General features: G+C 49.1%; 1 protein-coding gene across 1 annotated transcript in view; it reads left to right on the forward strand.

Annotated features, from left to right (window-relative positions):
- Nucleotides 1–359: 359 nt before the first annotated feature.
- Nucleotides 360–16,953, forward strand: part of LOC144098611 (metabotropic glutamate receptor 3-like) — a 54,759-nt gene continuing 38,165 nt past the window's right edge. Inside the window, exons 1-2 of the mRNA XM_077631391.1 lie at nucleotides 360–968; nucleotides 1,543–1,591. Of these exons, the coding sequence (XP_077487517.1) occupies nucleotides 1,581–1,591 (11 nt within the window). The 5' untranslated portion in view covers nucleotides 360–968; nucleotides 1,543–1,580. The remainder of the gene's footprint in view (nucleotides 969–1,542; nucleotides 1,592–16,953) is intronic.

Consider the following 16,953-nt stretch of genomic DNA (forward strand, 5'->3'; position numbering starts at 1 on the left):
GCTTTTTACTTGGGACATCGGACATAGCAGCCGCCTCGAATGCTATTGTTCCGTCGACTGCATGCCTTGCTATCAATCCCTGTACGCTCCCTGCACAGAAGACGGCACAATACAAGGCGCGTGCTCCTCAGGTATATGTGTTTGCCACGGTGTATACACCGTGGTGTTTGTCAACAGAGAGCCCCCCTCTCCATCTTCCAAGGAGTCGCCAAGCGCCGCCGTAGCGCCACTGCCGGCGGCGTGGCCCTTGGGCGCTGGCGCCGCCTCTTGGCCGGTCGCACCAGGTAGCGCCGGGCACCGCCGGTTGTGCCGAGAGCGGCGCAGGCCATGCGGACCGGCTCCTTCGGCGGCTTCTCCTCAGTCGCGTTCGGCGCTTCTTCGCTGCCGCAGGTGTTGCCCCCCTCTCTCTCCTTTCGTGCATACACGGCCATGCGGCGCTCGGTGCGAACAGCGCGCGGCGTCTGACACGGCGGCGGCGCAGTTTCATCTTCTGAGGCCAGGACGTGGCTTGCCCAGGACATCGCAGAACACTGTCTGCTGGGCCTTGTCCCGAAGGTCTTCTGGGTGACTCATCAAGAAACTCCCTCATCAATGCCACTGAAGACGCAGTGGACATTGAGTTGACTCCGTGCTACAGGACTTCGCGCCATCAATTTCCGAGCTGCTCCTCATCGGCACACTCTGGAAGATATGTGCGTCTGGGAGTTCTTCGACGTCAAAGTGCGTGACTGGTACTTCGCGGCCTGAGAGGTTGTTAGAAACGCAGTTGCCTGTGTGGTCTTCTGGTTTACGTTTTCATCCTGTGGTTCTTCGATGACATTGACGTAAAGTGCGCGGTTTTAAAGCGGATGGCGACATTGAGCGTTCCAGTGAAGTGGTGCGCGAGAACGGAAGGATATTGTCTGCTGGTCTCGGTGGCGCTAAACAGAAGCATACTCTCTAGTCCGCACTTAGTTTTACACTAAAAGGTACATTTGAGAGCGTTTTCATTCAGTAGATAGATAAATCTTGCTTCATCATAAGCGAGTAAGAACGTGGAGATAATTTTTTTGGGTGCTTGATTCTGCGCGCATTACAGATAGATAACGCTAAACGCTAAGCATTTTGGAACAACTAAGCTATCTGCTACGAAAGAGACAGAGGTTTTCAGATAGCCAAGTTCTGTGGGATCCCAGTGAGTAACTTTATGGTGAGAACATTACTTTTCCGCGTTGTTTGTCAGTGACCCTAGCATCTTTAAAAAATATTACCGAATACTGCTGTATACGACCAGTTGAAAAGTCCTTTTAATATAAGCCTGCTTTTTATTAATTGCAAGTAGGGCTAATCCCCTTCAATCCGTGAGATTGCTGCTGTGTGAAAAGAACAAAACTCAGTCTTGAATTTTGTAGACAGGCGTCGCGCAAGAAATCTGCGCCCTTTAGAATCCTTTGCTGCTTGGCTTGTATTGTTTTCATACCCTCGAATAAGGTCAGTGAGAAACAGCGGAATTTGATCAAGTGAACTTTCTGTGTTCTCCGGTATCCGCCCGGGACTCCACAGGAAGGAACTCTTTGACGGTCACGAGAGGAAGACAACCCATGTTGCTGAGGTAAGCTTCAACTCTGTGCTTGAATTTTTCTATTCACCTTTGCTCGTCCAGTTATGCCATTAGCATCGTCTTACCACCAAGCGCCAAAGAAAAAAACTTTACCCTACTTCATTTCGCAGTGCATTGATCCTTCAGAAAACACCTTCGAGGGATTGGAAGGTGCGTGATTCAAGTTCAAAGTGTTGTGGCATAAAAATGAGGGCCCATACGCCTAGGTCACGTGATTGCGGCATTTCATAGAGTCTGCCTATTGTTAGACTGCGTGGAAGGAAGTGCATAATGACGCTAAAAAATGGCTGGAATGACACAGCGATTTTACGAACAAAACCATGCAATGAGACAGCGCGCGGCATGTTTAGCGCTGTCTGATGGCAGCCACCGGCGGACATACTTAATTCAGAAACACGCTCTCATTAGCGGCCGGCATCATCTAATCAGTTGGCGCTATACTTATCGGGGCGGGATAATTATGGTTCCGATAATTACCGTTAAATGATGTCGCGTGTGCTTCATGTGTAGATTTTTCTCTGGCTTCTAAAACCACTGCTCTTTCTAGGCTAAAATCAGTGTGTCGCGTTTTAAGCCAGTGATTATTGTGCAGCTTCGTGCTGAAACGAATAAGCGGAGATGACAGTGGTTGTTTTACACGTTATGAACTTGAATTTGCTTTAATTGATGGCGATGTAGAAAAAAACAGAGCTATAATTGACATCCCGATTTACACTCAGCTATAATTCAAACGAAAGCAAAAAACTCGACTTAACTTATTAGAAGAACTCCTAGGTCAACGTCTCAGACAATCTTATTCGATGAGGGTACACTGATTAAGGTCGGAACAATATAGCGATTCTTCTTCGATCCTGTTTGATTTTTATCATACGTTACAACGAATGGACGATCACAGCAACAGTGGAGGAATGGCGAGCCCTTGACCAACGAAGATGAAACGCAAAACTTCAATATAACTGTTCTGTATAGCCCCACCTAGCAGTGTGTTTCTTGTGTTATGACCTGTCATTCAGGGGCTGTGCAGGTAAACATTTTGCTGTGGGACCACATACCTCATTTGCAGTGTGCAAGAAAATGACGAAGCAATGCAAGGAAACTGGAACTGTTCATGAACACACTGCACGTAACTGCGCATTGCAGAGATACTGCAAAAAGAGCATGGTGCTCCATTCTGGGAAAAGTAATCGCGTGATAAGCATTATGCCTTCCAAACATTTCGCAAATTAGAGACTGAAGAGTCCGAAGATATGGAAGCGCCTAAATAAACAAAAGAAGGCAGCAGTGTTTCTTTGCCTTTGGTTTGTTTTGCAAAAAACAAACGCGGTTCAGGACGTCATTCGTGACAATCATGATAAAAATCAAGTACTCTATAGGTGACCGCTAAGACAAGCCGCTAAATTATTCCCAGTCCGTTCGTACTGGACTGCCTTGCCATGGTCGGGACCAGGCACTCGAAATATGGATTTTTTGTAATCAAGCCTGCGTTGTTTATTAGCGCGATCTCCAGCACCAGTGCGAATTCTGTCATCGTGCCACCTGAGATGGATCGCAAAGGTCCTTCAGTTTTCGGCTGCTTAGAATCGAAGGCCATCAAGGCACGCAGCGCCATCTCAAACAACTGTCTTGGATCCTAGACGAGCCCGACGCCTGAGATGGCGTGGCATTTATTATCGACTAATGAGTTTGCTTGCTTGTGTGTGTGTCGTCTCGCTTTGTGTTTCGGGATGTTTTGTATTTTAAGATGTCCTTCCGACTCGGCACTATGTTGGTGCTATTACTGGGACAACGCACCTCAATGATGCGTCTCATTCGTTGAATTCTGCTCTATGCAAGTGGAACTAGCTCGGGGCAGAATGGATTGATGATTTCTACGACCTGTTACTTATTATGCATTCTCTGGGTCCGATTGTCACGAGATTGTCTGTTTATATTACCGATTACACGCGCGAGGGAGAGATTCATTCTCTCAGTAGGCCTATTACGCCAAGCAGCCTCGCCTCCTGAAACTCGCCGTACGCGCGTTTGCGGCGTTCACCGCCGCCAAGCCGGGGTGCAGGCAAAACAAATATCGCCTATATTTAGCAACGTTCGCGAGTAGCCACATTTAGTAAGCAATCTCGCTTTTCCCGTCATTAAAGACTCGCGTCTCGTTGCCTGCGGTGGCAATTAAGCAGGAGAGACGAGGAATGCTGACGCCCTCACCAGCTGGCGTCGGAACTTTGGCTTGCACAGGAAACGAGAAAATGCTTCCTGTTGCTGCGTTCATGGCATGACGCGTAACAGAGCGAAAGCGGAGAGTTCAGTTCCTTTTTCATAACGGTTCTGCATAGGAGGAAAAATGGTGTGCGTGATGTGAAACTACCCGGAAAGCGAAAAGAACGTTAGAGCCTGAGCTCAAAAAATCCATAGCTAGTGTCGGCTTTCAGCCTGATGGAATGTCGTTGTTTCTTTCGTTTTCATTCCTTATATTTTTGGCTATCATTATTCGGTTTCTCTATCTTCAATGTTCCTTGCCATAACCGAATATTTCTTCAATTAGACCAAGGACAGCTTCTTCAATATTTTTTGGCAGAAGCTTGAAAAATCCATTAATTAAGAAAAAATGAGTCAATTTTGGTTCTTAAAATTCCCTGATACTGCGCGAAAATTTTCTTTGCGCCAAATATTACTTCTCAGATATCCTCAGAAAGGAAAAATTCCCCGAATGGAATATCCGTGTTAATCATATCTACTCGAGATTACACACTGCGGCCATTCTTTCTACTAATATGCTCCTACTGTACATTTTCTAGCTCGTTTGCCCTAAGCTAGTTACTGCTGTTTCATTGCATGCCATAAAACAGTAGCCGCTCATTTTCCGTTTTAAGGCGCAAATGGTTTAAGAGCAAAATAAAAATCTCGCATACATTAGCTACACTTCACTGTGGTGCAACAGAGTCGCCAAATTTAGAGCACTTTTCTTTACTGCATATGCAATGCATATATCAGCGCGAACGAAAAGTCGCTTGTGATGTGCTTGTGCAACCTTCCGCAAGAAACTCCCTGCGTTCAAGACTTACTCATTCTAGTTTTCGTTGGATTTCATTTTTTTAGTGTACACGTGGACTGTGAAATGATTATTTCTGGTCATCTAAGTGAGATAAAGTACCCAGTCTCAGGTTGCTGACAAGAATAGTCGGAAGAACTTAATCTGCGATGTAGTCTCAGGTTTCCTACAGTACGCCATCACTTTTTCAAAAAAAGTAAGCGATGTTTGCTCCAGGAAACACCGATTAGCCTCATTAGCCTCAGACACAGCCGACTATTGCCGCTGACCGATCAAAAACCGCCAACACGAATATATAGTACATACACACAATTTCAGTTTCGGAATGTGCGTATTGTTAACAGGGGAAAACGGACTAGGTGGTGAAAGGGTACCTAAGCGTTACCGAGCCTGCTTCCTTCACGTCTTTGTACACGTTTTCCTGTGGCTGCTCCTGTAACTCAGTCTGAAGAGCGGTATGATTTTTAGGCTTTAGAACAGCTATCTTTATTTCCATATTTCTGTCATTCCCTTCACAAATGTAAACGCAGCTTCTACTGCCAGTGAAGCGTCTTGCTTCTTTTCAACGTTTATTTCCAGCCCAATGTTGCTTTCTATTAACGAGACGTGCAAGGCCAAGTTATTTAGTACGTGTGTACTTCTATGGAACACCAGATCCCAAATCATTCTTGCTGGCTGCCCAGGAGACGTGAAAACAAGAGGGCAGATCTCCATCACCCATATAGCGACGCAAGTACGGCGAGTCGTCAGCGTTTTATCACTTCGCACGCAGGCAGCTTCCCGTTGAGTAACTTCCCGCGTGGCGACGAATTCTCGCGTGCTACTCCGTAGCTTCTCGTTCACAGGTCCCCCCTCTCCTCTTCCGTGAGAGCTCGCCCTGATCCTCTATCATCGACCGGGCAAGGCGACATCGCGAATCGCGCATCGCATCGCGGTAGACGCATTGTGCGCCAGAACAAAGGACCCTCTCCGTACAAACAGCCCGTGTGCGCACGCACGCGTCGAGAAACCGCGCGCTAATGAGACGGCTCCCTGGCGGAGCGGAACAAAAGAAGTCAGGAGGTCGCCCCTCCGGCCAACTAGCCGTGACAGCGGTAGCGTGGGTACGGCGTGAACCGTAAGCGAGCTCGGCGCCTGCTGCCGTGAAAAACGGCGCGCGCAGCTTCTGCCTTGGCAGAGGAACACCGCGAAGCCACCAGGAGGCGCAGGCACTGCGTTTACGATAGAGTCATTGGAAAATATTGGGCGCAGGGACTGCGTTTACGGCAGATCATTGGAAAATATTGGGCGCAGGCACTGCGTTTATGGTAGAGCCATTAGAAAATATTGGGCGCAGGAACTGCGTTTATGGTAGAGTCATTAGAAAATATTGGCGCAGGCACTGCGTTTATGGTAGAGTCATTGGAAAGCATTGGGCGCAGGGACTGCATCTATGGCAGATCATTGGAAAATATTGGCGCAGGCACTGCGTTTATGGTAGAGTCATTCGAAAATATGGGCGCAGGCACTGCGTTTATGGTAGAGTCATTAGAAAATATTGGCGCAGGCACTGCGTTTATGGTAGAGCCATTAGAAAATATTGGCGCAGGCACTGCGTTTATGGTAGAGTTCATTGGAAAGCATTGGGCGCAGGGACTGCGTTTTTGGCAGATCAATGGAAAATATTTGGCGCAGGCACTGCGTTTATGGTAGAGTCATTAGAAAATATTGGGCGCAGGCACTGCGTTTATTATAGAGTCATTGGAAAGCATTGGGCGCAGGACTGCGTTTGTGGCAGATCAATGAAAAATATTGGGCGCAGGCACTGCGTTTATGGTAGAGTCATTGGAAAGCATTGGGCGCAGGGACTGCGTTTGTGGCAGATCAATCGAAAATATTGGGCGCAGGCACTGCGTTTATGGTAGAGTCGTTAGAAAATATTGGGTTGGGTGCAGGCACTGCGTTTATGGTAGAGTCATTGGAAAGCATTGGGCGCAGGGACTGCGTTTGTGGCAGATCAATGGAAAATATTGGGCGCAGGCACTGCGTTTATGGTAGAGTGATTGGAAAGCAATGGGCGCAGGTACCCGCGTTTGTGGCAGATCAATTGAAAATATTGGGCGCAGGCACTGCGTTTTTTGTAGGGTCATTGGAAAACACTGGGTACAGGCACTGCAAAACACTAGGCGCAGGCACTGCGTTTATGCAGAGTCATTTGATAAATTTTCTAGTGACTACCGAAACACTGTGCCTGCGCCTCTTGTTGGCGTCGCTGGAAAAAAATTCCCAGTGTCCCTAGTTTCTGGTGGTGGAGTGAGTGTAACAGCGTTCGTAAGTGCAAGAATGAAGGGGGTTGCATTATGGAAACATTTGTACAGGGCGGCCGAAGGTTTTCCCGAAAAATTGTAGTACCTCTCCTAGAGTTGGCTGAATATCTGCAAGTCCCCATCTCATTTCTCAAAACACCGTTTTGTCGTTCACTAACGCTCTCTTTAAACATATTCATACCAGTTCTGGCTGCAGTGATGTTTCACGTCGTAACCAAAAAATTTCTCCAATTATGCCCAAGAAATTCCCTATTTCAGGCCTCTTTTTCCTACAGCAGTTTGAAAACTACGACCATTAAAAAAAGAGGCCATTTCGACTCTTGAAATTCTCTGAAACTTTGTAAAAATCCCCCTCTCGTCAAATTGTACTTCTCAAAATTCCCGAAAAAGGTAATATTCCCCGAATGAAACATCACTGTACAAGCCATGAAACGGGGGGTACAAAAGGTGTACCACGATATAAACATCTCTTTCTTTCAACAGCGTGAAGATCAGACGGGTGATATTCGGAAGAGTAACTTCGCACCATAAATGCAGGGAGAAAAGAGAAAAGCATTGTTTATGAAGCACGACCTTGCAAAGCGACATCAAACGCGAAATTGAATCTGATCAACGACTTTTCTGCATCCAAGTATACACACAGCCACTGAGGCTTCCTTCAGTGCGGGGACCGTATAGCAACGACGATGAGCCGTCGGGTCAGTCAGTCGCGCACGCAGTACTGCAGCTGACACGCAGTAAAAGCGATTTTTCCGGCTGATGGCTGAAAAAAGCTGCCACCGACACCGGTTGGCTCTGCACACTGGTTCTTTTTCTCCGCTTCTGCTGTGCCTTTCGTGTGTCTAGTTGGCTTCTAGTTTTCCCGTCTACCCGGGACTTGTGCGACAGCCCCTGACCTCCTTCAGGAGCGGTCAGATAGCGAAGCGGACAGCTATCTGGTGCTTGTCGCGGTCTTGGTGCGTTCATTTTGGGCGCGTGCGTCTTCTGGTTTGGCATCCAAAGCACGCCCCGTTCGCCACACGCGCACTGCTTCCCGGTGTTGTTGTTGTTGTTCAGGCGTTGTTCACTGTGTTGGCGACGCGCGCTTTTGACAAGTCTGCCAGGCGGCAACTTTGACTCAGAAAGAACTCAGAGAATGAAGATTGACGCCTAGACGGTCAGTGTAGTTGGACGTCGCGATGACTCACGAAAGGGTTTCTTGTTTTTACTCGTTTTCGAAAAACCTCTAGAATGAATACAACTAACACACTTGAAACATCATTCTCTCTGTGAACTGAGGGGGACTACAGCAGAGCTCTGTCTTTAATGTATGAAAGTGCGAATGCTGCTGCTTTGTCGCAAGATCTTTTCTTTTTGGATAAAACCCCTTTTGCGCCATCTTCACTGAACCTCGCGTTGCGTTCCACATCGCAATCCGGGGGGGTGGGGGGGGGGGGGGGGGGGGGGGGGGGGGGAAGAGAGGTATGCATGTCGGCACGCGCGAGGCGCTATTTGATCTCCCTGAAGGCGTTTTGTAATTCTTCTCGGCTGTAAGGAAAACCCTTAAGAATTTGAATGCATGCGAATAAAGAACGAGAAAAAATAAATAAAGGCAAGATCGCCGCGTACTTTGCACGCCTGGTCTACAGAAGAAAAGACGAAGGTTGTATCACCTCGCGCGCGCGCTCAACGCCACTGCATTTCGAAAGCCATTCACCCGCGCGCGCTGCCCAGTGGCCGATGTGCTAACGTCCGGAGCTCCGCGCGCCTAGTTTTTCTCGCAAGAAAGGCGTCGTGTCGCAGAGTGACTGCGACGACTGCAGCGCCAGAAAGAGCGAATGTTCGTGGTTAGAAGGGACAGCAATTCTATCCTGTAGGCTTGAGGACGTAATCAGATCGGAAGCTAACAAAGGAGCGAAGATAAAATCACACATGAACACCTTACATCTAGCGATACTCGCCACTTGAGCTTGCTGTGTTGTTTCATTTTTATGTAATCAGTGACATTAAACGGGAAAAAAGTATACGTTTTTCTCTCCACGGTGGTTGCTTCTGAATAGTTGGAGCGAACGAACGTGACGCCGCATTCTGTAAGTGCCCTGATTTATAATCGAATCTGTAGTCACCGAGACTAGCGTAATTTCTGTTTTCTAGCGAATACTGTGTTAAAGTGGAGAAATGCGTTGGTTGTGATGACCCTGATTCAAAATTTAATTTTTCTTGCGACTTATCCCAAACTGGGAGTTCCTCGATTAGGGAGTACTTGAGACTGAAGCCACCACGACAGAGGCGATGGTCAGTACCGAGTTAACAACCCGTAGGAACCAGCACTTTCATTAGGATCAGTTACCTGTGAAAAGTGTACACGCACTTTTTTTCATGCGCTGTGGTAGGCAAATTCACGACGAGACTAGAGCAGCTGAAAGCATTAATCTAACCCTGGGACACCTCACGAATCGCACGCCTCTTTTCGTGCGTTCAACGCGTGCCTCTCTTTTTCCGGCCAACCACTGTGAGGTCCCACGCACTACATTTTGACCACTGACATCGCCGTTAGCAAAATGGCCACTGTTTCCGCTGCCCGAAAGTGACGGTGGTCGGCGAGCATCCCGGAACAAAAGTTGATCGTGGAGCTCTTTCGCAAGGTTCACCTTCTTTGCGCACGTCATATCTCGCCGTATTATAGCCGGCCCGGAAATCACGCGCCAGCAGGCGAAATGATGCGGCCCACCCCGCGACCGAAAGGAGCAAGAAAGGGCAAGAGAAACCGAGATGAAAAAAGGGTAACGCCCAGCGTTGCTCCGGAACACGTTTTTGAACAGCGGGCCGCTCTGATCGCAGTTCTTGGTGGATGATGATTGAGCTCTTCTGGACGCTCTAACCGGTCATTTGGGCTCCCTTTTGTGCGTGGGCTGTCGGTGGTAGCGAGATAAACTATAGCGGTGGGGGGGGGGGGGGGGGGGGTGCGTGGGAGGCTGAGGCTGCTATTATACGCACACGCTGTGTCGGGCATGCATGGACATGTTGCACGTAACATCGAGCAAGCCCCAACTGAAAGAAAGAAAGAAAGAAATAAAGAAATAAGGAAAGAAAGAAAGAAGAGGGAGTGGGAGGTTAGGCGGCCACACTTTGTTGCCACTACCTACGGCACTACACACGTGAATGGATTGCGAATGACGCATGCACCGCGAAGCGTATCCTGGTTCAAAAGCCGCGCAGAGAGGCGTGTAGGCATCTAAGATTTCTAGGAGCAGCTGACTCAGTCGCACCTAATTCTGAGTAAGCTTCTGCCTATCTACAGCTATACTTCACTTAGCTACCTGACTTACTCTACCTAACTATTAGTCCACATACGGATGCATGGACACCGTGCTTACTGGAACTGGGTAGAACGCCTATCGAATTCTCGAGAACTACCTCCTACGCGGCAGCATAATCTTAATGCGCGTAGTATGCATATATGTACTTGTTCTTACTTTCAGAGGCCGATTCTCATCCTCTTAAAACGCTTTATTTTTCTTCAATCGGCACAAAAGAAGATCACAAGAAGGAGCGTTCCCAACAATACCTGTTTACTTTTTCCCTCGCTAAATCAAAGCCAACATAAAGAGCTCCCACGGTCGGAACTCGTCTCCCACATCCTTACCAGGAAAGCGCAGCGTAGTAGCAGCTTCAGCCGCCGCGTTGGCCCAGTGGTTGCGGTGCTCGGCTGTTGACCCGATGGACGCGGGTTCGATCCCGGCCGCGGCGATCGCATTTCGATAAAGACTGAATGCAAGAGGCCCGTGTACTGTGCGGTAACTGCACGTTAAAGGACCCCATGTGGTCGAAATTATTCGGAGCCCTCAACTATGGCGTGCTTCATAGCCTGAGTCGCTTTGAGACGTCCAACCCCCCATTCCATCAATGCAGCAGCAGCTTCACAGTTATGATTCTTTTCTCAAGGATCGCTCCTTGCTTTGACAACCTGCTTGTTCTGCCCTTTCCTTGACCCGGCTGCGTAGTAGCAGGCGCTTGGATCTACACAGACGCCTCTGCGACCGACCTTGGCGTCCCCTTTTCTGTCAATATTGCTGCCCACACGCCTCATTAAAAGTGCGATGTTTGTCTACCAGCGGTGCGCTAAACACACGGACCAGCCACTCTGTAGCAGGCCAACACCGGCTCCAAGCAGAGGCGCTTGCCGTTTTAGAGTTTTCCTTCCCAGACGTTTGCAGTGATTACAGAGGAGGGTAAGACCTCGCCCTGCTGCGACCACCTGTAGAACGCTCGCGTCGCCGCTTGCTCCGTGCTCGGCATCACGTGTGCAGTGCAGCGAGCGATACGGCGACTCCCAGGGACCTCTTCTTGCAAGGGTCTTTACACACGCTATAGTGCGGTCTATCCTGAGCTCGAGCAAGCCATACATGCTGCGGCCCTGTCGGCTCTTATCTCAATCCACTACGCCGTGTTCCGCGATGCAGATCGCGTACGAGGGCCTATGCTATCCCGAGTCACCTAACGGGAAGGTCTGCAGGCGAGAGATGTTGCTCAGGGAATCCAACGGCACTTAGAAGGGGGAGGGAAGGATCGTGAGAGGACGGGGGGGAGAGAGAGAGAGAGAGAGAGAGGGGGGGGGGGGGGGGGGGGGGCATCACAGCCTGGGCACACCACTTCGACGCGCGTGACGACGACGGACGGCGACAACTTCTGGGCGGCATTCCCAGCGGCTGCCGTTTTCGAATCGAGGGCAGACGAAGAAGACCGGTCTCCTTGACAGGAAAGGCAACTTTCGCGAGCGCTAGCGCTCCTCGAGGACAACTCGTTTGGCACGGCTGCCTTCCCGCGCCAAGGGAGAGATGAGAGTTTTGACTCGTCGGCGACGAGGCAGAGGAACGCGCATGGCGGGTCGAGCTTTCGGCATCGGAGGCAATCTCGCTTAGGCCAGGGCAAGCACACACACACGTGTGTACGGGTTACGCGGTCGGCGCGTCGTAGCCGAGAAAGGTTTTTGGGGAGAGGAGAAAAGGACGATTACACGCGCGCGCGATCAAGAGCGAACGTGCCGAAATGAAGATGGGGGAGAATGGAGGGAGGCCAGAAAAGAATAAAAAATATTAATGACAGTAACGTGGGGGAAAGGTGCGGAGGCGTCGTGACGCCTGTTAGAAGGCGTAATGCGAGCGCAATGCAGAAACTGGAACGCCTCGCACCGTCCTGTCTATTTAAGACGCTGCGGCTTAAGTCATTGACACACATGCCGTAGTGAATGTATATGCCTGTATAAGGATTCCAAGGTAAGGAATCGCGCAATGCTTACTTTGAAGGAACATCCCTGCTAGCTAACAAGAATCTACAATTACGCACATAACTAGCCGAGACTGTTCGCGCAAGCCATAAAGCAAGAAAAGCAGGCTCCTCGAAGAGTTTACCATGCAATTGCGAGACAGAAGCTGGCTTAAAAATGAATGGGCCCATAGAACATTACATTTATATCATCCCTTCAGCTCTTTCAATTCTCCGGAAGCGTCTTTCAACATCTACAGACAAAAAAGTCTAATAAACTAAATGAATAGATAGAACTCAAGCGCCGCCCGTAATTTAAGCAGTGCCTAGATTCTAAGGACCACCCGTCAGTATTAAGAAGTTCTGCACTTCGAAAGAAAAAAAAAGAGATTGGATTACTTATTTTCGCGTTTATACGGCACGCTCTATCGAATTAAAGCGTAAAAGACCGCAGAACATTCGCTGGAGCACGCGGAGCACTGCACGATAGCGGTCAAAGGGGGCAAAACACATAAATCAACCGGAATAAGGTCAGGATGCGCCGCGCAGCGAGCAAGGAAGGGCAGCTGGCTACACTACCTCACGCTCTTCTCTCAAGGTGCTGCCGAGGAAAGTGGCAGAGGGTAGCGCGGTTCCCAGGGCAATACAAGACAAACCGCCGCCGCCGCCGGTCTGAGGATAATCGCCGATCCACTCGTTGGACCCACTGCGGCAGCGGCGGCGGCGGCGGTGGCGAAAGTGCGAGCTGCTTATGCCGCTTCGTGCGAACGGAAAACCTCGGGCCATCGATTTCTTTCTTCTTTATTTTATATGCGTACTTGCATAGTAGTAGAAAGCGCGGCGTCGTGCGAAGCGCCTCGGGCGTCGCTGACCTGTGGTTTCTGCTTCCCTCCGAGAAAAAAAAAGAAAAAAAATGCGAGTAGAGGGGGGAGGAGGGAGAGAGAAGCCGCATTACGCAATGACAATGACTGAGCGGAATATGAAGGTGAATATCAGGTTTTTTTTTATATATACACGCGAATGATTAATGAGTGACCAAAACCCGGAGCGCGCATGAGACATGAGCTTACCGAGGCAGGATTTACAAAAACGTCTCCTCGAACAGTTTATCGGGTCGATATACCAGAGCACCCGGTGATGCCGCGGCTGATATGAATCACTTGGTGACGGTGCAGGCGCGGTCTACTCGGGCACTATGGAACAGCGAGAGTGGCGGAGGATGCTTTTAAGGCAACCCATTAAAGACAGTGAAGAGTGGAAAATAAAAGAGAGGCGAACGTAGACTTTTCTGTAACAAAAAAAAACAAAACAAAAAACGGGCGGGATTGTACCTAGCGGACTGGCGACTTCTGTGTTCGAAAGCCCGAAATTTGACAAGATTTACTATAAGTTTTGCTACATTAATGCAAATAAAGCAGAGCCAGCCTGAAATTGTGCTCTCTTCTAAGTGTAGCACGTGGGTTGCATCTAGCTACTGTACATTGTATGGAAAGCTTCTCAGTTTCAGAGTAGTCAAATTTCATGCTGAAAAGAGATTAATAGTATTGACAGAGGAGGAAGGCAGGGTAATTCATCAGGGGAAAGAAAGAAGATACCATAACTTCATTTACATTTTTTTTTGTCGAAAAAGCGCGTCAGGAGTTTTGTTTACTAGCTGGGCAGCAACTGTTGCTATCCCGATCTGCAGGGTGGAGTGAGCAAGAAATCCTTTAATGAAAAACAGCGATTTTAGCCGGCATGTAAAATTCCCTTAGATGCTAATATCACATTTCAAAGCATCATGATGTGCTCTTGCGAGCTAAGCTTCATCATGGATCAGAAAGTATACCGAAAGCTACGCGCTCGCATTATCGCACTTCATTCGTTGGCGACCGCTCTTCCCGCTGCCCTGACGAGAAGCAGGCCTTCAACGAGGCGGGCACCGTAGTAACGAACATCCACTCGGCCAGCTCGGTACACAGGCGAACAAAAAGCCCAGAGAAAGGGGCGTGGAGGCGACTGAAAGGCCAAGCGACAACAAGGGGGTACGGTAGTGTAGTGACCAAAATAGTACAACAAGAGGCCCACACCATAAACGAGCTGCCGGGTCTTGAAAAAGGCCGGCCCGTGGCGAGACGACAGGGCCGCCCCTCTGCGGAGGACGTGGACGGCTGTCTACACAGACCGCGTGCCCGGTCACGCCCGAGCGCCCGCGGCCCTTCACCGGTCGTGGCCACTTTCAGCGCGCAAGGCAGGTGATTGGCGGCGGGAAGCCATAGTCGCGACAATCATACACTCTAAACACGAATACACCTATATAGGTGTAAAATGGGCGTAAGCTGTCCTCTCGCGCAAGAGAGTGGTTTAGAGGACAGCTTACTCCGTTTTTACACCTTTCTGTTTAGAGTGGTCGAGGGGTGGAGAAAGAGAGAGAGAAAACAAATTTATTTTACTCTCAGCCCTTCCCTCTCCGTGAATGTGACGTTTCAGATGTTCTAGAATAGAGCTTGACGAAGGAGAAGATGGAATTTAACAACAACGTGTAGTTGTGCTATAGTTGGTGCCGATAAGAGAGCGTGAAGCACCTTAGCTTGCGTCGCGTGTCAGCGGGCTGTTTTATCATCACGTTCTCGAGAAGAAGCGGAGAAGGAGAGATCGGCGAGGGCCTAGCTCGTCGCGAAAACCTTTGCCCCCAGCGCGCGCGACGGGTTTGCTTGCACTCCTATTCAAGAGGGCCACGGTGTGCCCGTGCCGAATGCCGATGCGAAGTGAAGGGTCTCGCCGCTGCTGCAAGAAGGCCGCGGCTGTAAGAAGGCCGCGGCTGAAGCGTAGCCAAGGCATTAAAACTGGGAAAAAGGGCCGCGGTGAGAAGCACGACCTGGCACTCAGCCTGGCAATGAGGTTCCGTTTGACGTTCATGAAATATTACTCCCTACCCGTGTCCTCCCCCCGCAAGGCAGATAAGCAGAATCAATGTTACATGGGAAACACTTTGCTTTCCCGCCGCGGTGGCTCAGTGGTTAGGGCGCTCGACTACTGATCCGGAGTTCCCGGGTTCGAACCCGACCGCGGCGGCTGCGTTTTTATGGAGGAAAAACGCTAAGGCGCCCGTGTGCTGTGCGATGTCAGTGCACGTTAAAGATCCCCAGGTGGTCGAAATTATTCCAGAGCCCTCCACTACGGCACCTATTCTTCTTTTCTTCTTTCACTCCCTCCTTTATCCCTTCCTTTACGGCGCGGTTCAGGTGTCCTAAGATATATGAGACAGATACTGCGTCATTTCCTTTCCCCAAAAACAAATTATTATTATTATTATTATTGCTTTACAGCGCAGTGAACGCGCAAAATGGAGACGTTCATGCTCGGTTCCTATATCCGAAAGCAATGTTGATCTTGAGTGCACCCAAGTTACGAATCTTTTTATTTTTGTTTTTGCTAACCTGGCAGTCGAGGACAACACCGTGTAATGTCCGAGTTTATATATGTCAGTAGTTCATTAGTGCCGTGAGGCGCTGAGGCCGTGGTGCGTATTATGACATGTTTTTCTCTCTAACTCTCGTTCATTTACGTGATGCCGCAGAAAACACAAATGATAGAGCGGTCGCTGTGTAAGGAAAGAGCAAGTGAAGATAAATATTAACGCCGTCGGTCACGCGCTGCTCTGTTCGGCTGCATAGCTTCAGGGCAGGAAAAGAAAAGGGCTTGAAGTTGTATTTATTTTGATCTCCTAAGCCACGAGTTTATAATATTATTACCTAGGGAATTGCGCATGTCGCATCGCAAGATTTGCGCCTCGAGCTGTTTCACTTGAATAACAAAAAAGGAGGAACCGTTCCGTTTGGTGGTGCAACGTCTAGCGCGAATGCTCTCGTGTGGTGTCACTTTGTATGCGCGGACAATTCCGTAAACAGACGCCACATTTTAGCAGCTTAACTTCTGTTTTATCTATATTTTGTCTCATGCCTGTTGAAAGAGCAGTAAATGACAAATGACAGCACAAGGACAACTTGCGTAAGTTCCAGCTTAGCCTGGAAGTAAATCGACCTCAGTGGAGAGCAGAGGAAATTTGTGACACCGTATTACGAAGAGGCACGACTATTCACTACAATTTTGTCGGCGTGCTCACCGTTTCACGAACACCGCGAACTCTTTTGCAAGATTAGAGATGTTGGCAGCCGAATAGACGCCGAGTTCACGACGCTGTTTGCATTTATATGCCAGCTTTGTGACTCGCCGACGCCCGTGAGGTACATAAGTGCGATAGCCGATGAAAAGCCGATGTACCGGCTGATCAGCTCAGTAAAGAAATCGTTTGCGCTTGAGTTATATTGTGTTTGCATGTTTGTCTGAAAGGAGCTTATTCTTTGCTGACAATTGAGGAATAAGGTGACAATTGAGGAATAAGGAGCAAGAAATACGAATCAATCAATCAATCAATCAATCAATCAATCAATCAATCAATCAATCAATCAATCAATCAATCAATCGGCGATATGTAATTTTCACAATGTGGTGCAGTCTCGGGGAGACTGAGTGCGCAGCCGTCATTCAGCGACAAACTACACTAGCTCAAAACTAAGCACAGAACGAGAACGAACAAATCAGAGCTATTTGCGTGTACGTGTGTTCGGGGCGAGTTTGGAGAGGGACGGTGCGATAACCGTGGCGACAAATGGCCTCTCGGTTCTCTGCCGGTGGCAGAGGTTATGACCTTTTCCGCGAGCGCCGGCAGGCCGGGTAACACTTCCTGCACGACTGGAGCGAGGCTATTTCGGCAG

Source organism: Amblyomma americanum, chromosome 7 (genome assembly GCF_052857255.1).
Source record: "Amblyomma americanum isolate KBUSLIRL-KWMA chromosome 7, ASM5285725v1, whole genome shotgun sequence".
Classification (NCBI taxonomy): Eukaryota; Metazoa; Arthropoda; class Arachnida; order Ixodida; family Ixodidae; genus Amblyomma; species Amblyomma americanum.